Consider the following 23,701-nt stretch of genomic DNA (forward strand, 5'->3'; position numbering starts at 1 on the left):
ATCTGTGAATAATGATAATTGACTACACTGTTTATTAGTATGGATTATTGGGTGTATGAAAACTCTAAAATAAAAATGTATTTGCATTGAGAGGAAAAATATGTTCATTTACACAAAGTATCTGAAAATTTGGTAGAAAAAGATGTTAACATGAAATGTTAAGCATAAATGAGAGAGGTTCAGATAGTACCCAGAGAAAAATTATTTGTAATGTAAAGAAAGAATTAAATGTCTGTTAGACACGTTACTAGGGCGTAGCAATTAGTATATAGTAATTAAGATGCTGGTTGAGAAAAGGCAAGGGGCCTAATAGAAAAAACATAATAAAGATCCCAGAAATAAATTCACATATATACGAAGAGTTTGATATAATAGAAAGTAGCATCAGGGAAAAGAGGAGACTACTCAATCAATAGTGTTTGGAAAATTGACAAACATGGATAAAATTAAGTTAGATCTCCAACTTCACATAATCTATAAAGGTCAAGGGGAATAAATATTTTATTGTGAAAATAAAACAATGAAGCCAATATTTTAAAAAATAGATGTTGGATAAAAAAGCGAAAATTTAATCCAAAGCAAGTAGAATGAAAACATAATAAAGATAAAATGGAAATCAATGAAATAGAAAACAAAAAACAACAGAGAAAATTAAACCCAAACCTGGGCACACTGGGAAGATCCATAAAATTAATAAACCTGAAAGAGGACTGATCAAGTAAAAAGGAGAAAATTACCAATAACAGGAAAGAGAGAATGGATATCACTATGGATGTTTTGGGCAATAAAAAGACAACAGAGAAATATTGTGGAAATCTTCATACAGAACTGCCTCTAAGCTAATAAAATGGAATGCTGCTAAGTTTTCAAGGAAACTACATTGCCAAATAAATCACAATCCCTTCTTGTCCACGGCTTCTGGCCCCTGAAGCAAACTCTAATCTCTCATGACCACAGTGGGAAATAGGCTGTAAAAGTGGCAAAGCCCCCGAGAAAGGCACATTCTCCAATATCTACTTTAAGTGTGCACGTGGAGAATAATGGCAGGAACAACCCAGATGGCATGGTCTGGGTCCACAGATGACAGTGGACACCAAAAGTCCTCTCATAAAGCCGAACCAGTACCCAAGCAAATCGCTTTCTCCACTTCCAGCTCAGTCTTCAGAACTCTAGCCTGGCCAGATTTGGTCATCGCTGTGGACCAGTGGCTGCTGTTCCATGCTGTTGCATTCCTCCCTTTTGAGAATGTGAGTTTCTACTGCTATTATCTTATTCCTATTCCCCCATTAATTTGGGGTATGGAGGGTGGCAGACAACTTGGCAGATAATAAGGATCTTCATCTAATTTTAGATGCTGTAATTGTATAAGTACTTGCAATGTCTTCCTTGGGGAGAGGGCAAATATGTTTCATGTGAAAAGAAAAGCGCACGAATATTTGAGTGGCAGATAGGTGTACTGTGGCAGAGACAGTTAGTCATCTACCAATATCTATCCTCCCTTTCATTACATCACAGAACTCCTAAGTTTAGCTAGGCACCCAGCTAGAGTAATTTTTCTAGCCTTCCTTGCAGCTAGGTGTGGCCACATGTCTATGGTCTGCCAATGGCAGGTAAAAAGAAATGATGTCTGCCTCTTCTGGTTATGTCCTTTAAAGAAATATATATGTGCTCCTCTTGCTTTTCTCCTTTCCCACTAGCTGCATGCAAATGTGATGATGAGGGCCCAAGCAGCCACTTTGGACCAGAGATGGAAGCCAGATGTTGAGAATGACAAAGCTCCCCTACCAATCCCGTGGCACCAATCTTTGAGCTTTTAGGTGAAATAAATAAATGTCAGCCCTTTTTACACTACAGCATTTGGTGGGGGTGGGGGGGTGGGGGCGGTATTTGTTATGGCAACTGAGACAGAAACTAACAATAAATCAAAATAAAAACTAGTACCGGAACTCATGGTATCTTTGTGCCATGTTTGGTGAGACTGTGTCGGAACCTTTTTTCTGTTCGTAGTGTGACAGGATGAACTGAGGAGCCCTATGAGCATGCCTGACAGATATTTAGTAACTCTGGATGTGTTTTTGTTTGGTCTGGTTATACTGAATTATCAAAAGCTTTTTTTTCCGGCTAAGGGAGGCTAAATATGTCTAAAGAAGCTAAAGAGGATTTTCAAGGGAGGAAGGAAGAAAACAGAAGGATCCATTATGGGGGAAGGTTAAAGGTGAAGTTAAGACATTTTATTAAAAAGTATGTATAAAGCTATCCCCACTCCATCTCTTTATTACTAGACAGGCGCTTTAACCAGGTAAGCCATGAAGCCTCACTCCATCTCTTTATTAAATGTTCTTAAATCAACATAATTTAAGGTTTTGGAGTGGATTTGTTTTGGAGGGAGCAATGTTGAATTTAATCTCAAGAGGGCAGCAAGGAGCCCAGAAGGGCTATGGTACATTAAATCCTAACAGGAAATAAAGAGGGAGAGCGTACCAAAGGCCTAAATTATTCAATATGTTGCCACCAAAGCAGGGAAAGGGAGAAAGGTGGGGGAAAAAAGGCTAGAGTCAGAGAAAATACATTTTGACATTACAATTTTGGACAAGGCAGACTTTATTTATTTTCAATGAATGACAGGAATTTTGTTATGTATTAATTTTGCCATTTCATATTATTGAATGGCCTATGACAAAAGGCAAAGTTCCTTTGCTTGGATTATGAATAATTTTAACTTTGGAGACTAAATTATAAAGGAACTGGAGTTGTGAATCAAAGAATATTCCAAATCACGTAATTTGGGCCACCCACTAAATAAGTTCTCTGATAATATGTGTGGCTCTGAAAAGTCCATGAAATGAAAAGTATCAAGAATATACTCTTATAAAATCTAAGGTCCAGACAGGGTTTTTTTCCAAAAAGTTGTAACAAACATTACCTATCCACATAGGACATTGCCCATTGCACAGATGAGTAAGCTTAACAGCAAAAATCTAAATTTGTTTCACATCTCATCACCCGCCACATAAGATGTCCTCTGTGGTAGCCACGGAGATGCACTACCCAAATCTCCCTTCAAGGAAGCACCATTGCCCCAGGTGTCAGCAGTCAGCCTGCAGCTAACCAGCCCTTCTGGCTCTGCCTCAGCTGCCAGGGTTTGACCTTCCTGGTGTGGCCCACATCCCAAGACTGAGATAAATGGGGCTATATAGGGCCAGCCATTTGGGCCCAATGTAGGACAACTCTGACAGACCACATGGGCTTTTTGGTGTTGGCCGAGGCTTTGTCAGTCCTGCGTTGTAGTCCCATCTCCCATTCCGGCCAATCCTACTTCCTCTCCATTGCTTCCTGATATTGATCATGTTACAGACCCTGCTGCCAAGCTTCATCTTAGCATCTGCTTCCAAAGACTCCAGCTTGGTTGGATAGGGTGTCAGGAGTGATCTTAGAAAGTCAGCATAAAGAGGGACCACTTGTCACCTGGCTGACAATGAGGACCCCTGGTTCTTCATCTAGACAGTTAAGACGGTCTGCTGAGGTCCAGGCTCAACAAAATCTTTTCAATTTTGTCTTGCATTGCAGCCACACTAGCTGGAAAGCTGTCTTTGGGAGTTCTGGAGAAATCTCCTGGACTATTAAAAGGATCTTCTCAGTGACTGGTTCAAACCAAATTTGACAGCATGCCAATCTCTGAACACAACAAGCTTCAATATTTTATGAAAAGCATTTTTTGTTTGTTTATTTTTCCATTGATTATAGACTTTTGGCTTGTTTTATTTTTACTTATGTTCCTGTTTATGCATTTACCCCTGATAGTAATTTGACAGGAAAGATGTTTGTCTTATTGTGTTTTACCCACAGTACATGGGTGAAGAAAGAAGCCAACTTATTTTAGTGCTTTATAGATGACTTATTAAGGGGTTTTGAAATGAATAAAATTAATGCTATCCCTAACAGAAACAGTAGCCACTGTGATTCATGCAAATAAACAAATTCAAAATTATCTCCCGGCCTTGACAGCCCTTCTTTCAGCAAAAGTACACAGCAGAAATCAAAAGTTGGAAGTAAATTTAAAGTATTTGAAAGGATTATTCAAAAATCAACATTTCCAAACCTTGAAACCCTAAACAACTCCACAAAGCTCTAATCAACATTAACTGTGGTGAAGGATAGAGGTAAAGAAAGATAATTCAACACCTGAAAATGAGACCAAGAAAACAGCCTCCTTGAAATGCGAGATAGTACAATTAGTTAAACAGTAACCCTCAAAAAGATAAATTCAAGGCCGGGCATGGTGGTGCCTGTAATCCAAATGCTTTGAGAAGCTGAGGCAGGCAGATGGCTCGGGCCCAGGAGTTTGAGACCAGCCTGGGCAAACATGATGATACCCCGTCTTTACAAAAAATACAAAAATTAGCTGGTCATGGTGTTGTGTGCCTGTAGTCCCAGCTGCTCCAGAGGTTGAGATAAGAGGATCGCTTGAGCTCAGGAGGCAGAGGTTGCAGTGACCTGTGATCATGCCATTGTACCCCAGCCTGGGTGACAGAGTCAGACCCTGCCTCAAAAAAAAAAAAAAAAAAGAAGATAAATTCAAATCCTAATCCCTGGTACCTGTGAACACGACCTAATTTGGCAAAAGGGTCTTTACAGATGTAATTAAATTAACAATCTTGAGATGAGATTAGTCTCATCTCATCCAATCATTTCATCTCCTCCTAAATCCAGTGACTGTTGTCCTGTAACAGGAAGAAAAGGGAGATGAAGAAATAGAGACACAGGGGCAGTCAATATGAAGACAGTTGCAGAGATTAGAGTGATGTGTCTACAAGCCAAGGAACATCATGAATTGCCAGTAGCCACCAGAAGCTAGGAGAGATGCATAAAATGGATTCTCCTCCAGAGGTCCCGGAAGGAACCAACCATGCTGACACTTTGATTATGGACTTCTGGCCTCCAGAACTGAGAAAGAATAAATTTCTGTTTGTGGTAATTTGTTACAACAGCCCTAAGAAATGAATACAGACAGTGAGTAGCTACTTACTTCCGCAGTGCCAAGGGCTCCCCAGTGGTTGGGCTGAGCTTTGATTTCCAGCAGAGCCAAGTGTACTTTGAAGAGCCTGTGTATTAATGTAGCAGGGGTCATCAAAGAGATCTACTCGGCACGTGTGCTTCAATAATGAGGTATCTCGCTGGGACTGCACCCCTCTTGGATGGACATTACCTGTAGTGATTAGTAGTGATCAATACATTATGTTTTTTGCTTTGTAAATAGTAAATAGAATCATGTTTGAGTCTAGAATTCATAGAAACCTAAAGGCCATGCCCCACCCTATACAATGATTGAATATTAACTTTTAGGTTTGACCTGGAAAATCAAAAGAAGCACCAGTCTCTGAGAGAAAGCCACCCTCTCACTGGGCTTCTTTCCCCTCTCAGACCCAGCCCCCAGCCAACCAATTACATCAACAGCAGACAGAAGACAAGCAAGAAGATCTAAAGAGGACTGACTGGCCATGGAAGAAAGACGGCTGATAGTCTCAGCAAACAGCACAAACCCACACTCAACACTGCTCAGAGGGGTTGCCCAGGAATCAGGAAAACACACATGTCATATTGAACTTGAATATCTATAATTAAACTCCTTTTCAAAACTGATTAATTTTAAATCCTTATTTCCTGTGAACCAAATTAATTTATAAATAAGAAGTGAATGAATGAATACAATAAAATTCTTAAGAGTAGGAAGTCTGGCTTCTTTCTATGCTCAAAGTTTGCTCTTGCCAACCTCAGCCTTGCACCAATTGCTGATGTTTAATTCTGTTATTCAATGAAAAGAACTCAAGCCTCAGGTTATCTCCTCCTCCTCTATTAATCTGTTCTCTCTCCTTCCATTCTATTCTACACATTGTAGCTCAAATAATCTTTTGAAAACTGCAAATCCAGTCATATTTCTCAGAAGTTTCATATACCTCTTCAATTGCTTCCCACGCTCTTTAACAAGCTGTAGGCCCTGCTGTGTCTACCCAGCTACCCTTCTTCCTCTCTCCTCCCCAGCCTCTGCCTGGGATCACACTGGCTTTCCTGCAGTATGATCTCACATCGAAAGGCTGTCTCCTCTAATTAACATGTTCTTCTCTCCTTTTCTCCATCACCGTCATCCTTCAGATGTTAACTTAAACATCTCTATCTTTAGGAAGGCCTTCCCTGACCTTCCAGACCAGACTAGATCTCTGCTTTCCTAGCAGTTTTCACTAGACCTCTAATATGGTTTGGCTGTGTCCCCACCCAAATCTCATCTTGAATTGCAATAATCTTCATGTGTCAAGGGCAGGGTCAGATGGAGATAACTGAATCATGGGGGCAGTTTTACCTATACTCTTCTCCTCCTACTGAATGAGTCTCAGATCTGATGGTTTTACAAATGGGAGTTCTCCTGCACAAGATCTTTTGCATGCTGCCATGTAAGATGTGCCTTTGCTTCTCCTTTGCCTTCTGCCATGACTGTGAGGCCTCTGCAGCCATGTGGAACTGTGAGTCCATTAAACCTCTTTCCTTTATAAATTACCCAGTCTTGGGTATGTCTTTATTAGCAGCATAAGACCAGATGAATACAACCTCCAAAGTCCGTATCATGTGAGTAATTCATTCTATTATTTAAGTTCTATTCTATTATTTAGTTAAACAGAATATGTGCCAGCCATATTGCTAGCCAGCTGTGCTCAGGGTCATCATGAGGCTGCACCTGAACTAGTGACATTCCTTTGCCATAATGAAAGACAACATTAGTCCTTCTATTGCTTTAGTCATTAAACCTTTTCAGTGTGGTCCAAGGACCAACCACATACTGAATTTCACATCAGGGTGAATAATGCTATGATACTTGTAACTCATAGTATGGAAACTAAGAATACACCAAGATGGAAACTAAGAATACACCAAGCAGGAGAAGCCCAGTCAGAAGTCTGCAGTCTTACCACCTGCTTCTCCTTTACTCCTTGTCTGTCAGCTGTGACATGTCATCTTGAAATGTGCCATGCTCTGTATGTGGGGTATCCTAAAACAAGAGTGAGGTTTCTACAAAGGGAGGAGTTGACAGGGTGCCTCATTTGTTTTGTACATTTTGCACATATAAGACAGTTTCCATTTGCTTAAGTGGATTTATAAGTTATATTATCTAGTTTAAACTACACTTGCTTTTACAAATGGAAAGCGGCTAAAAAATTACTGCAAAGAAATGAAGGATTAAGGATAATTCTTTTAGTACAAGCTCCTCCTTAGCTGAATTATGAGCTTATAAACAAGAATGATCTAATCAGATCAGAGCTTTGGCACCTCAAATGTTCAAATTATCAGCAATTAAATCTATTTTCTTTTTCAATAAATGCTCTAAATGCATACTAGACCTTGAGATATTATCTAATGATAGCATCCAGCTGTTGCAATTAGCAAGTCTTTGTAAAAAATGTTCATTTATCATCTACTCTAACTTTAAATTTTCCTATATTTGTGTGTTTTATGATATATGCATATTAATATATTAGCACATGTGTATACAACTTATACATTATTAAATAACCATTTATGTAGGAATGCCTGTTCATAAAAATTTACTGAAAGTGAAATAAAATCTAAAGTGCTTGAAAGTGGCTAAGTCAGTTTTTTTTTTTTTTTTTTAAGTTAACATCTCACCCTGTCACCCAGGCTTCAGTGTATTGGTGCAATCACAGCTTACTGCAGCCTCGAACTCCTAGGTTAAAGTGATCCTCCCACCTCAGCCTCCAGAGTCACTGCAATTACAGGTGTGAGCTACCGGGCCTGGCTAGAGGTCAGCTTTTAAATTTCATATGGACCTGAGTTCAAATCCCTGTGGTATCTCTTACTATCTGAGTGGTCTGGGATGAGTTAATTAACCTCTCTAAGACTCAGTTTTCATATCTGTAAAGTGTGGGTGCCTGGCTTAAAATACTGTTGTGAGGACTAAGTGAAATAATGTTGGTGAGACACTGAGCATAGTGCCTGCCTTATAGCAGGTATTCGATAAATAGTTCCCACGGATGCTCAGTTATTATTTAGTCATTGATGCTGGGCCTCCATACATGATGCTTATCTCTTACTGCAATATCCTCCCCCTCCTTTTCTTTACCTAATTCTTATTTGTCCTTTAAGATTCTGCTCTGAAACCATCTTTTTCAGGAAGCCTTCCCCTGAATCCTTCCCTCCCCAAGGTCGGGAATGGTGCCACTTCATGATATACTGCAAGAATCTGTTTACTTCTGTCTTCCCCTTCAGACTGCAAATTCCTCGTGTCCTTGAGGAAAGACTAGAACCCATCTAGTCTGTGTATCTTCTGCACCTTCAGTGCTTGGGATGAAGCACGTGCTCAAAAGAAAAATGTTTATCAGCTAACTGGACAAATGACTGCATGTCTATCCAATCTTCCTTTGTTGGCATATTTAACCCCATCACGTTTTGAAGACTCTGGATCAACCCATAGCACAGGGTGATAACGCATCTGCCCCTCACAAAGCGTTAGCCTGAGCTAACCACATCAATTGTACCATCCCGTAGGATGACACCAAAAGCCTCAGTGTTTATGTCCAGCCTCTCTTGAAAACTGCCACCTGTAAGTGCACAATAGCGTACTGAAAAAAAAAGAAAGAAACTGCCATCCGTTTCTTTTTCATATGTGCCATCATATTTAAGTTGGTAATGTTGCCTTAAATTAAAAAAAAAAAAAAAAGCCCACCCCAGACCCAAATTTAAAATCATTCTAGGCTGAAGTGTATGGTTCACGAGGGCTTAGACACACGTGCCAGCTAGTATGCTTTCCAAAAGTTCTTTGTGCCAAGTGTTACTCCAAGACCCTATCCAACTTTCCTAAATATATACAAAGGTAGAGGAAAATAAATATATACAAAGTGTATACACTGTAAGTAACAACATTTTAAAGTGTAAGCCCTTAGGGTTTGTGGGAACTTAATGTCTTTTTGATTAAAAATATCAACATTTCAATTTTAACTGGAAGGTCAGGGAAACATTATTCTATTTTGCTAATTATTGTTTTCCATGAGGGATTTTTTCCACAAGTATGAAGGATAAGGATCTTTTCTATGTCTAGTGATACACAGAATTAACTCTTTCAACAACCAGAGGCTACTGCAGTATTTATAATACACTGGAATTCACGTCTGAAGTCAATATTTGAATAAATGAATCTCTTGGGAGGTTACTGAAAATTTTTCTATAGGTATCTCTCAAATGCCTATATATGAATCTCTGGGAAAAGCCACAAAAACTACATATTTGCTATTCTGGCAACTGTTCTTAAATTACTCATTGGTAAAGAATTTCGGATTACTTTAAAAACACATGCCCAAGTAGGCCAAGTGCAGTGGGTCACGCCTGTAATCCCAGCACTTTGGGAGGCCAAGGCGGGCGGATCACCTGAGGTTGGGAGTTCGAGACCAACCTGACCAACATGGAGACACCCCATCTCTACTAAAAACACAAAATTAGCCAGGCATGGTGGCGCATGCCTGTAATCCCAGCTACTCGGGAGGCTGAGGCACGAGAATCGCTTGGACCCGGGAGGCAGAGGTTGCAGTGAGCCGAGATGGAGCCATTGCACTCCAGCCCGGGCGACAACAGGGGAATTCCATCTAAAAAGAAAACAAAAAACAAACAAACAAAAAAACATGCCCAAGTAATCACAGACAGGTCTCAAGGTAGGATTACCTGATTTATAGGTGCCTAGGGATAAAATGACACTGTAGTAGGAAAATCCCTCCTGCCATAGTAGGAGGGAGACCTTACATGTCATGGCCACTGGGACATGGATTGAGTCCTTCTATCCCACCATGGTTTTACTAGTTAAGGTTTGGAGAGAGAGCCTCTGAGCATTCTGGTTCCTCACTGGAACTCAGAAGTGGCTTTTTTATGGAAACGATGTTGTAATTCAGTGATTTACGGGGGAGCAAAGTATCTAGGTGAGGGACTTCTCTTAACTGCAAACACCATCTCACCTCCTCAAGATTCTGAAGTTCCCAGTTACAATCATTATCTTAGAGCCACCATTAAGAAAAGTAGTATGCAATAGAACTTTCTATTGTTTTATCTGTCACTACAAAATATACATTTAAGCTTCAATATAGGCAAACCAGAATAGTAGAATATAGTACACTTGTCTAAGAGTCAACCATCATGGCTAGGATTAATTCTATAAAAATATATCCCAGGCTCCAAACAAACTTTTATTAAAGTTTGGCCAGATCTCAGCTTAATGTGTTTACGGATCTTACAGGCACCCGCCACCTCATAGTTTTGTATTTTTTAGTAGAGACTTAGGGGAAATATATAAAGTGCAAAGGCTAAGAAAACAAACTATTAAAGGGGTTAATATCTTCTCATAGTTGCTTAGGGAAATATATATGCAAATAAGAATAAGGGGTTATATTGTTTGTTGGTATAAAGAAGAAAAAAACTAAGATAATCTGAAACAATAAATTAAATTATATGGCAAGACTACACTTACAAAAAGAAAAATCTTGAATAAACGTGGAAATACTTTCATATCCATTAATTCCTTCATAAATTTATGTTTTTGGAGATGGGTGTTTTAATACTTTTTTTTAATTAATCAAGTTGAGAACTCTTGGGGGAAAAAAGAAGGGAAGCCATGTCCCCTTTTTCTTGTGGTAGTACTGTGATTTAGCCCATTCAACATAATTCTAGAAATGTCCATTTCTAGACTTTCATTCGTGAGTTCCCTTCAGAAGCTGGGTTATTGAGGACAGGATGGATGTGGCTATGCTGACTATTTAATGGAGAGGAGGGAAACAAGCTGGGAAGGGAGGTGTTTGGGCAGGACTGAACATTATGAAGATCCTTAGGACACTGCTGTAGGTTCGACACTCATCCTTCTCTCTTTACTCCTGAGCTCTCTCTCTGTCCCAGTGATCTGGGAACTGGTCTTGGCATGCTTAGTTCTGGTGTCCATTTACTTTTTTTTTTCTCTCTCTCTCTCTTTCCCCTGCTCTCTCTTCCTCTCTCCCTATGTCCCTTTCCTACTTGCTTCCTACCTCCCTCTCTGTGCCTGGATAATTCCCACTCATCCTTCAGGCCTTGGTTTGATTGTCACTTCCTTAGAGAGAGCCTCTACAGCCCCCCAAATTAAGTTAGGTTTTCCCATTATTTCTTCCCATAGCATCTTGGGCTTTGAAGCACTCATCATACTTGTAGGCATTTGTTTAAGGTGTGTCTTCCTGGCTAAACTGCAAACTACAAGAGTGCCAGTTGTGTCTCTAGCTCTAGCACCTAGCACAGTGCCTGACCCATGGGAAGTCCTCAATAAGTAGTCATTAAATAAAGAGTTGAATAAATTAAGAATATATGCATGAGATAAAATAGGACATGGAGGTATTTCCAAGTGAGCTTCAGTACAGGGGAGAACATGGTTGCAATACCACAAGGCATGCGTGATACATTCCTGACTATTAAATCCTTAGGTTAAGAACCTCCAGGATGAGGGAAAGGAGAGAGGAAGGAAGTATGGCTGCCAGAGAGCGTAACTTTTAAGAGATTCATACTTACCATTAATTTAATTTGTTTAGTAATGTTATTAAAGATTGGTTTGGAATTTTAAATAACTTTAAAGAATGGCATGGAATTTTAATTTCTATCATAAGAAGGCATGCTTTTACAGAACTTAAAATACTGCCTTAGCCCTGGCATGGTGGCTCACGCCTGTGATCCCAGTACTTTGGGAGGCCAAAGGAGGCGGATCACTTGAGGTCAGGAGTTTGAAACCGGCTGACCAACATGGCGAAACCCCATTTCTACTAAAAATACAAAAATTAGCTGGGCATGGTGGCAGGTGCCTGTAATCTCAGCTACTCAGGAGGCCGAGGCAGAAGAATTGCTTGAACCCAGGAGGCTGAGGTTGCAGTGAGCTGAGATTGCGCCATAGCACTCCAGCCTGAGCCACAGAGTGAGACTCTGTCTCAAAAAAATTAATAAATAAAGATAAAATAAAATAAAATAAAATAAAATGCTGCCTTAGTTCACTACTCTGTTTACAAGATAGAGGAAGGTGGTAATCATACCTATCCCAGAAAGAATAAATCTTCATATATCCTTCATGATATAAAAATAATAAAATTAATATATTACATTGGTGTAATTCCATAAGAAATAAAAAAGTATCCTTGGAAGTGACTGTCTTGTAGATGGCAAGTACCTGCTAATTTAGTTTGAGTTCTTAAATATGGTTATCCATCTCTATTCTCCACTGCATTATTTACACAGTTCAGTCATCTCTCCCTCTAAAACTGTAAAACTTTCCTTCCTGAAGAAATAAATATGATCAACAACTAATAGGAATTAAAATGACTAACTCACAGTATAATTTGTTTTAATTAAAATATATTTCCAATCTGATAGTTGATGCTGTGGAAATGTTTTGTCCAACATCAATGATCACATGCAGTAATAAAACATTTAATACTCTGGCAAATATGGGGTGGACAAGCTCCTAATTGAGACTCTCACATTTCAGACATCCTTTCGTTCCCTGCACCATGCCAGAATAAAGGTTTTATCTTAATCCTAAAGGATCTGACAGGCATCAATTTTCACATTAGCTTACTCCTGATCTTTGAAGTAGAACTCCCTTGGGTTTCGAGCAGAGAAAGCACCTTTCCAGAGAGAGAGCTTTCATGATGTCAAGGCAGTAAAAGACTCCATAAAGCAAAACCATCAGCATGGCAGATCGCACAAGAGCAAGGGAGAACCATGAACCTCCCTGGTGACACATATGCAACATTCTGGGCCTCTCTGAGAAGCCTACAGCCAAAGGATTGTGTGTTTAGTGGTAGATACCTGACTTTTCAATGAAGTATTTAAGAGCAAGGGCCACACATGTCCATAGGACTTACAAGGAATAAGGAGGGTGGCAGATGGAGAAGGGCATTGTACATACCTATTGCCCTGCTTTGTTCTAAACAGTTCTCATATACACTGCTGCACTTGGAGTTTCCAGGCTGCATGAACAACAAATTATGAAACATTTACAAACATAGTACACATTCATAAACTTAAAAGAAAAAATTAATAATACTCCCAGAAGAATATAGCAGACTTTACTTTCTGACACAGGAAATGTTTGACAAGTAAGAAAAGTAAACTGATATTTTGGGTGAACAGTGTACACTTTTCATAGTTCATCACCTTGGAGCTGCAGAGTTGGTTCTGATTGGGCTGCGAGATTCTAAAGGCTACCAGTGTCCTGTGTCCTGAGGGTTATTGCTTCTGCTTGAGAAGTCGCATTCCAGAACTCAATCCAAGTCTCAGCCAGAAAGTGATTTTCAGGACATTGCTATAAACATTGGCCATGTAGCCAACCTCTATCTAACTTTGAATTGGTAGACTGGATCTCTACTCTACTCAGGTTTGTGCCAGGCTCACGTCTCACCCTTGAAAATCTCATCCAGAGAGCTTCAATCATCCCTGTACATACAATCTCATCAGCAATACACTGGAGGGAGGGATCCGCTTGATGCCTTTGAGATGGGCAGTGTCTTTGGAAAGATTAGTTTGGCAGCACTGTGCAGGAGGGTTTGAGGGAATGAGATTAGAGTCAGGAAAGGGTCTTTCAGAATCATCTAGGCAAGTGAGGACCGGTACTTAGAAAGAGGCAGTAGAAGTGGAAAAGTTTGGATAGACTCAAAACATATTTTCATGGTAGAATCCTAGGTCTTGAAGACTGAACTGATATGGGGCCCAAAGTGTGAGAACAACAGAAGATTGTAGATTAATGAAAGATTGTCAGTGCCATTAATAAACACGAGTAAATCAGTAGAAGAATCAAGTTTGGAGTCAGGGAGAAAATGCTGAGTTCAACCTTGATATAGGTAAGCAATGTAGTGCAGTACGGCATTACAGCTACAGAGATACATAAGAGCCAAAGACAGAGAAGTTAGAGGAAGTGTGTATACAGGTGGCCTGCCAGAAGCAAGATAAAGGCCCAGGGTAGAGCCTGGGAGAGTGCTAATGTGGTGGTATGGCAGGGCTTGTGTTTTTACTGGAGGAGATGAAATAAATGATAACGTAAAAAGGTACGACTTACTTTGAAACATATCAAAAATAAGATGGATCAATGGATGATAATCAGCTATATATGTAATAAAGCAAATATAATAAAATGTTAATTGTAGAACTGAGATGGTGAGTTTGTGAGTGTTCACTGCATAATTCTTTCAAATAGTCTATACGTTTAAAAATACTCATAATAAAATGTGAAAAAATGAAAGGACAGCAGCGACTAGAGAAGCAGAAAGAGAATGATAAGGTGGAAATGTTTTGGAAGCTTACAGAAGAGGTCTCAAAAAATAAGAGGTGGGGCCAGGTGTGGTGGCTCACACTTGTAATCTCAGCAATTTTGGGAGGCCGAGGCAGGCAGATTACCTGAGGTCAGGAGTTTGAGACCAGCCTGGCCAACATGGCGAAACCCTGTCTCTACTAAAAATACAAACATTAGCTGGACATGGTGGCATGCATCTATAATCCCAGCTCCTTGGGAGGCTGAGGCAGGAGAATCACTTGAACCCAGGAGGCAAAGGTTGCAGTGGGCCAAGATCACGCCACTGCACTCCAGCCTGGGTGACAGAGTGAGACTCTATCTCAAAAAATAAATAAATAAATAAAATAAAAATAAAAAATAAAAAAATTAAGAGGTGGAAGTCTTAGACATAGCAATCAGGCAAGAGAAAGAGATAAAAAACATACAAATAGGAAAAGAATAAGTCTATTTTTCTTCACTGACTATATGATTCTATACCTAGAAAACACTAGACTCTGCCAAAAGGCTCCCAGAACTGATAAACTTCAATAAAGTTTTGGGACACAAAAGCAATGTACAAAAATCAGTAGCATTTCTATACACCAATAACATTCAAACTGAGAGCCAAATCAAGAGCACAATTTGACTTACAATAGCCACCAAAATATAATAAAATAAAATACCTAGGAATACATCTAACTAAGGAGGTTAAAAGTCTCTACAAGGAGAAAAAGAAAACACTGCTGAAAGAAATCACAGATGACACAAATGAAAAAGCATTCCATGCTTATGGATTGGAAGAATCAATATAATAAAAATGGCCATACTAGCCAAAGCCATCTACAGATCCAGTGCTATTCCAATAAAACACCAACATCATTTTCCCCAGAAAATGACGGTTCATATGGAACCAAAAAATGAGCTCAAATAGCCAAAGCAATCCTAAGCAAAAAGAACAAAGCCAGAGGCATCACATTATCTGACTTCAAACTACACTATAAGCCTACAGTAACCAAAACAGCATGGTACTGGCACAAAACCACACACGTAGACTAATGGAACAGAATAGAGAACCCAGAAATAAAGGTGCACACCTGCAGCCATTTGATCTTTGACAAAAATAAGCAATGGGGAAAATACTCCCTATTCAATAAGTGGTGCTGGGATAGCTGGTTAGCCATATGCAAAAGAACAAAACTGGGCCCTTACTTTTCACCATATACAAGATGTATTAAATATATAAACCTAAGACCTCAGAATTGTAAGAATCCTAGAAGTAAACTTAGGAAATCTATTCTGGACATCAGCCTTCAGAAAGAATTTGTGACTACATCCTCAAAAACAATTGCAACAAAAATAAAAATGGACAAGTGGGACCTAACTAAAGAGCTTCTAAGCACAGCAAAAGAAACTATCAACAGAGTAAACAGACAATCTACAGAATAGGAGAAAATATTCACAAACACTGTGCATCCAAATAGGTCTAATATGTAGAATCTATAAGAAACTTAATTCAACAAGCATAAAACAACCCTACTAAAAAGTGGGCAAATTTCATGAACAGACATTTCTCAAGAGAATACATACAAGCAGCCAACAAACATAGGAAAAGATGCTCAACATCACTAATCATCAGAAAAGTGCAAATCAAAACCACAATGAGATACCATCTCACACCAGTCAGAATGGCGATCATTAAAAAGTCAAAAATACAGATGCTGGCGAGGCTGCAGAGAAAGGGGAATGCTCATACACTGTTGGTAGGAATGTAAACTAGTCCAGTCACTGTGAAAAGCAGTTTGGAGAGTTCTCAAAGAACTTAAAACAGCACTGCCATTTGACCTAGCAATCCTAACTACTGGGTATACACCCAAAGGAAAATAAATTGTTCTATCAAAAAGACATATGCATGCGTATGTTCATCGCAGCACTATTCACAATAGCAAAGACATGGAATCAATCTAGGTGCCCATCAATGGTGGATTGGATAAAGAAAATGTGGTACATATACACCATGGAATACTATGCAGACAGCCACAAAAAAAGAATAAAGTCATGTCCTTTGCAACAACATGGATGCTGCTGGAGGCCATTATCCTAGGTGAATTGACACAGGAACAGAAAACCAAATACCACATGTTCTCACTTATAAGTAGGAGCTAAATATTGGGTACTAATGGACATAAAGATGGCAACAATTGACACTGGGGACCACTAAAAGGGGGAGGGAAAGAGGGGGGCAAAGGCTGAAAAGCTATCTGTTACTATGCTCACTACCTGGGTGATGGGATCATTTGTATCTCAAACCTCAGCATCGTGCGATATACTGATGTAACAAATGTGCACACATACTCCCCGAATCTAAAATAAAGATTGAATTTAGTACCCATGGACGCAAATGTCACCTTCACCTATGTGAGGGTGAAGGATGGGAGAAGGGTGAGGATTTAAAAACTACCTACCAGGTATTATGCTGGGTGACAAAATTATCTGTATGCCAAACCCCCATGACAAACAATTTACCCTTGTTAACAAACCTGCACATGGACCCCTTGAGCATAAAATAAAAGGTGGAAATAAAAAAAACTAAAACTGAAATAAAATAAAATAAAAGTTGAAATTATAAAAACAAAAACAACAACAGAGAAGAGGCATCAAACATTATAAAACAGACGCAGAATACTGAAGAATAGATTTAGCAATTAAACCACTGGTGACCATTGTAAAAGTAACTTCCATCAAGTTGTCAAGCCGAGCTCAGCTCTTCCAGTATAGTACACATGTTAACACAAAGACAGGGACGATGCTTTCTAGAAGTTTGTGGGTGAAAGGAAGATGACAAGGAGGTGGAACATTATTAGGTTGGGTTGAGGGAGTCCAAGTTTTTTGCAGGCAGAAGGAACCAATAGAGAAAGAGCGAAGACTGAGACAGAGGTTACTGGACAGAACTAGGACACAGAGTTGGCAGGAGAGGATTGGATGAGAAGCACAGGGAAAAGATTAGCTTTGGAGATAGTTGCTAAGGAAGAGAAGCAAGGAGAACATGGGCAGACTTAGAGCTGTGGAGGGGTGAAGCTGAGGATAACATGTTGGATCGCCTCAGTCTTCCAGTGAAGCGAGATATGAGATCATCTGCTGAGGCTACAATTGGGGGATTAGGAGTAAAAATGATCTAGTGCAGCCTCTGGCAGTTATTCACTCTCCAGCTCTGTATTTGAGGAAGACAGGACTTTCTCTAAACTAGCATTTGGAAATCCTCAAAGTAAAGGCTCTAGTGATCAGGGCAGAATTGCACTGCTGGGTCCAGTAACAATAAAACATTACATACCAAATAGCACAACTTTTCACACCGTATGGGGCAGTAAGCCATTTGTTCCGTGGCTTGAACTTTGATCCGCATATCGGAAACACCACCGGCTGGTGGCTGCTTCCCTGGAATTTCATTGTAATATTCATGATCTTCGCTCTCCTCGGCATGGCTATCAATACGCACCTCCTCACTGCGAAGGAAAAAAGAATCCTCAAAAGGCGGAGCGAAAATTCAAATACTGTAAGGGATGCAAGGGGATCAGAACCAAGCAAATCATCCCGAAAAACTTTGCATTCATGTTTTCAGTTTATAGCCGTGCTTCAGTGATGTTAAACATCTGGATGGAAGCCGTCAGATGGCTGAGTTGTTTAGCTTTCTGTAGACAAAATGGGGTAAGCCAATAGAAAGTGCCAAAGGGATGCTTCTGTGTCTCCTCCAGTGATAAAAACAATGATAATAACAATATATGAACTCCCTAAATGTAAGACATTTTTGTCATAAGATTATAAAAATACAAAGTGTTCTTGAGTATCTCCAGCACACTTTGATTGTTCCATTTTGGAAATGTTTTGCCCACATAAAATTTAAATATTGTTCTTTGGGTACAGGGCCTGTCCCAGTTTATTAATCCAAGATGAAAAAAAAAAAAAATAAGAGAGCTATGGCCAGCTATCTTGTCTGCACAGAACTGGAGGGGTATATGGGATTAATAAAGAAATATTAGAACCATATGTGGTAAGTGGGTAGATTTATATAAACAGGGAATTGTTTTAAAAATTGAAACAGGGCAAGACAAACAAACAAACAGACTTTTCTTCCAAATTGGAATCAGGGATAGTTTCTTACAAAAAAAAAAAAAAAAAAAAGAATAAATCAAGTCTATTTGGATTGAACTGATTCAACTGACAACTCACACAGTTTTGTTGGGTTCATTACATGCCAATAAAATGATAGCACTAAGACAGAAGTGCTATCCTGGGAAAAATTCAGCATCAAAGCCTCCTGGTAACCCCCTCTCCTTTGCTACCCTAGACTACATCATAAAAGGAGATCTCCAAACTGAGTATTTGTTGATACACAAAGTGACAAACCAGAGGAAAATGCATTTTAAAGTACCTAAGAGTTTTGTTTCTCCGGCATGAATTGTGTGAGCCAGAGGCATCACTGCATTCCACACTTGGTGGAGTCTGACAGGCCTGAAAGGGTTCAGCTTTCATTGCAGACTTTCTGTGCCTTAGAACAACCAAATTCTTGGGTCCCATCATGTTCCACTCCAACCACAGTTTAGCTGGAGCCTATCTATTTACGTTGCAAACCAACTGACAGGAATTCCTACACGAGACATTTAATTCTTATTTTGTTCTTTGTTCTTGCTGTTTTTTTTTTTTTTAACTGATATGCAAAGGATCTGGGGTTGAATCAAATCTAAGAAGTTTATTGATGTTTATTATTTTGATTTCAATTAATTAATTCAAAGCTCTTTATAGTGCTAGAATAACAGAGATAATCTCTTCTTACTTTTAGTGAAAAGGGATCTACTCTTTTGATCTTGTTATAAAGCAAGAGGATATAATTGGATAAATATGAATGGAAGGAAAATATTATTTTGTACTGAGACTGTGTCTATTTGTAAGAAAAAAATTACTAATTTTATTAGTTCATTTTAAAATGCCACATGAATGTTATATACACACACAAATAAATATATACAGAAAACTGCACACATATATATACATAGTCAAATTATTATAAAACTCTTGGCTGACCTTTCACAAGACGTATCTAAAGAAGGATTTTTCAAGTACTGTTTAAACCGGAGTTCAAAAGCCTGCCCTATGGTATTTATGACGTCTTGGGCCATTCCATTGTGGCATTCCAATATGTGACAGGCTGCAAGAGGACATACAAAAAACAATATTATAATAAAGTTTTAGAAAGAGAAGATTACATAAAATCAAAATACTTCAAAACCATTAACTGATAATTGAATAAAAGGGAGCAGGACTACAAGTTCTCTGCAGCCATGAAACAGTATAAAGAATACTTCACATTTCACATGAATCAAAGAGAAGAAACATTCACATTTTACATCAAAATATATCCAACACTTACAAATTGGGGGCTCAAGGCAGGGATTTGGGGGCCACATTTTCACAAAAGTACACTGATTGGACTAATAATGTGACTAATGTTTAACTGCTAGCTCTTGAACTCAATGTAAATGATGCTTAGGGCAGTAATCTACACAGAGGGCGGAGTTTGAGGTTTAATCTTTGTCCTCTTTGCATGGTACGTTTTGGAAGATTGAAAAAATATGACTTTCCAAATCGCTTCCAAAAGTGGGGAATGAGCTGTTGGTAAAGATAGGGGCTTTGGAATACCAACCTCCTCCCCTGCTGCCACCCCTTTTCCCTGTCATTGCTACTACAAAGCACTGAAAAATCCCCGTCTTTGAAGTTCCACTAAAGAACTATCTTCAATAAGCATCAAAATCAGCATTGGGTGAAGGTGTCATTACCAGAAGATAAAAGAGTTTATATTAGATACTTTTTCTGAAACACAGTCACCGGGAACGCGCTAGTTTTCACACAAAAATAAACAAGTTGGGGCGCTGGCAGGCATCCGACTATCATAAATGGGTAAGCAAATCTGCTGCTGCCACTGAAAAGAGGAGCTTGTGGTTAGGTACTGTAAATTAAACTCTCTACCATATGTAACATCATTCCTGCCTTGGTGAGAATATGGCCTTGCAATATGAAGATATAATGATTGAAGTTTCCTAACGATGACCTAGAAAGAGTTCTAAGGATGGCTTAAAGACAGAGGCAACAAGTCTCACAATGAAGTTTTACAAAGGAACACTGGGATAACCTGAAGAATTGAGAGATGAGGAAAAGACCAATAACAGTTTAATATACACAAGAGTGTTGTAAAAATTGTCAGCTATTCTCTGAGAATAGGAAAGCAGGGGAGAGGCAATGGGCTTAAAGGAGTGCATGGAGAATCAGATTAAATACCAGGGAAAGTATCTTGGGTCTCAGCATTTTGAAAACAAACCTGGAACACATTACTAAAAGGGATATCTGAGGAGAGGAGAGACAGCTGTCTTTACGGACTGGTTTAACTATGCTAACTTGGAAGCATGATTTTATGCTTTGCATTGTCTTGGAAAAAATTCGTATTTATCTGAAGTAAAAGGTAATTCATTCACATCTAATAGAATTTGTAGAGTTGATAACAGTAAGTTATAACAGAACCTATAACAGTGTTTCTTAGCCTTATGTTAATAAACATCTCAAGGAATCTCAGATATTCTCATTCCAAAACTAATTTGACTTCTACTTAAAAATTTTGTCTGAACACTTCTGAAAGGGGTGTGTGTGTGTGTGTGTGTGTGTGTGTGTGATGGTGGTGTGGTGGTATTACTAAATCAAACAAGGCTAAGGTGTCAAATCTTCATTCTTATAAAGTTGCCCCTTTAAAGTACAAATTGGATCCTGAAATAGACTTAGGAGCTAATTCCAGTTTTGAAACCCAGTTAAGAATATCTATAAATTTATATCTTTCCCACCAAAGGAAAATATTTGGTCTATCTTTAGACTGCCATTTTATATTGTTCCTATATTTTTCTCCACAGTAGCTTTACATAGTGACCAACAGATAGAAAGTGCTCTAAATATAGTTGTTGAATGAATAAATACTGATTTCTCTGAATCATATGAGTAGTTCCACTGTATGAAATTGTCTTTGAGTTGTTTGAAGTGAGAACTGCAGTGGGTCCCTGCAGTGGGACATGTTCTTATAGCCACTAGGTGATATAAATTATTTCTTTGGTCATTTGTGGAAATAGTGTCCTTTTTGCTAGTCAGGCCTCATATCCCGAGACCTAAAAAGTACCCTTGGAGATAGATGTATCCTCCAGTTGAGCCAAAAGAAGCTGTGTTACATTATAAGAAAAGGTAATTCACTAGTCCCAGATACTTGGGAGGCTTAAAGGAGGGAGGAAAGAGGTTCACTTGAGCCCAGGGGTTACAGGCTCTAGTGTACTGTGGATCACACCTGTAAACAGCCACTGCACCCCAGTCTAGGCAACATTGCAAGACCCTGTCTCTAAAAAAGAAAGAAAGGAAGAAAGAAAGAGAGAGAGAGAGCTTCCATAATATCAAATATGGCTTAAATGATAAAATATCTCCTAACACTAATATGCTAGCAACCTAACCAAATAAATACTTTTTTTTTTTTTTTTTTTTTTAAAAGGAAAGGTAATCCTTTTGTTTTTAATCTCGTAAATTCTCAGTCCAATCAAAAATGAAGTCAAGGCCAGGTGTGGTGGCTCACGACTATAATCCCAGCACTTTGGGAGGCTGAGGCAGGTGGATCACTTGAGGTCAGGAGTTCAAGACCAGCCTGGCCAACATGGTGAAACCCCACCTCTACTAAAAATACAAAAAACAAAAAACAAAACGGCTGGGCATGGTGGCAGGTGCCTGTAATACCAGTTACTTGGGAGGCTGAGACAGGAAAATCGCTTGAACCTGGGAGGCAGAGGTTGCAGTGAGCTGAGATGGCGCCATTGCACTCCAGTCTGGGCGACAAGAGTGAAACTCCATCTCAAAATAATAATAATAATAATAATAATAATAAAATAAAGTCAAAATAAAAGTCATATCAAAATGGAAACAACAATTTTTGCAATTTTGTTTTTTCTTAGGATTGAGGAGATGTTGAGAGATAAAGATGAGGAAGACAATGAGAGAAGCAAGATACTTAAGTATAAATAAATGAATAAATAAATAAATACAAAAAACTAAATTGTACTTCCAGTGAGGGAGATGAGAGAATAGGATATTTAAAAGAACTCCATGAAAAGATTCAGACCTGAGTTCAAGTTCCAATTATGCCACTATTTATGTGACCTTGAACAAGTCACTTTATGGCAAGGTTCTTGTCTGCCAAGACAATGCCCTGAGTCATCTTTGAAGTCCCTTTTTGTTTTACAGAAATCCTATTCTTCCTCTGTCACAGAAGCTCAAACTCTCTGAGGAACAGGGTGGCATGTGGGTACACAGAAATGAATGAATCAATCAAACACATCAACCAGCCTCTACTGCTTCTGGCGTACCTCTAGAATCTTTTACTTATCTCAACTTTTCTGATTCTGATGCTTTAAGGTTTGGGTCCTGTTCATAGGCTGATGCTATCAACATAATTTTCTGCTTTTCTTTGGATTAGCCTATTACTACCATATTACTTTATTTGTTATAGAGACAGGTGTCTCACTATGTTGCTCAGACTGGACTTGAACTCCTGGGCTCAAGTGATCCTCCTGCTTCAGCCTCCCAAGTAGCTGGGACTACAGGCATGCCCCACCACACCCAGCTCAAGAAGACTGGACAAAAATAAAAGAACAAACAGTGGTGTCTGTCTGTCTCCAGGCAAGAAGCAACAGCACACAAACAGACTGACCCCATGCTGACGTTCTGCCCAGTCTCACCACCTCCAGGGAGCACACGTACTTTCACGGTTCCATTGTTGCCACTCATAGACATGCTATGTTGCTCTAAGGAAATGGTTTTTTTTAGGTTGGTCATGGGACAGGATAGAGGTGGGCTTTGAATCACATATAAATATGCCCATTTCCCAGGATTAGAACCAATTCCAAAAGCTTGGCCAAGAATTGCCCAATTTTCAGCTAAATGGAAAGAAGAAAGACATATATATATGTCTATATATAAAAAGAGCCAAGTCACAAAAAAAGAGGGTGCCTTTTCAGCGATGTGGTAACTTTGTTACCACGGCCTGAGCTTGGCTTTCCATGTTGGGAACCAGATGAAAGTCTGGATTTTTTCATCCCACCTGTAGCAGGATGGGCTCACACTTCCAGCCCTGGGTATCAAGTACTACACTAAGATTCAAAAGAACCTGCGATATATATTAGTCTGTCTTTTTTATTTAGAATTAGGTAGTCGAATTAGGTAGTCATAAACAAGAGGATTAAGTAGTCACAAACAAGAGGATTACAACTATTCTTAAAGGATAACAGACCCTTCTTTACTAGTTTTATATATATA

General features: G+C 39.1%; 1 protein-coding gene across 1 annotated transcript in view; it reads right to left on the bottom strand.

Annotated features, from left to right (window-relative positions):
* Positions 1–23,701, bottom strand: part of SHC4 (SHC adaptor protein 4) — a 142,747-nt gene that overhangs the window by 14,936 nt on the left and 104,110 nt on the right. The window contains exons 7-10 of the mRNA XM_050797168.1: positions 19,397–19,520; positions 17,649–17,820; positions 12,962–13,022; positions 5,027–5,206 (exon numbers count right to left, since the gene is read on the bottom strand). Of these exons, the coding sequence (XP_050653125.1) occupies positions 5,027–5,206; positions 12,962–13,022; positions 17,649–17,820; positions 19,397–19,520 (537 nt within the window). The remainder of the gene's footprint in view (positions 1–5,026; positions 5,207–12,961; positions 13,023–17,648; positions 17,821–19,396; positions 19,521–23,701) is intronic.

Source organism: Macaca thibetana, chromosome 7, assembly GCF_024542745.1.
Source record: "Macaca thibetana thibetana isolate TM-01 chromosome 7, ASM2454274v1, whole genome shotgun sequence".
Taxonomy (NCBI): domain Eukaryota; kingdom Metazoa; phylum Chordata; class Mammalia; order Primates; family Cercopithecidae; genus Macaca; species Macaca thibetana.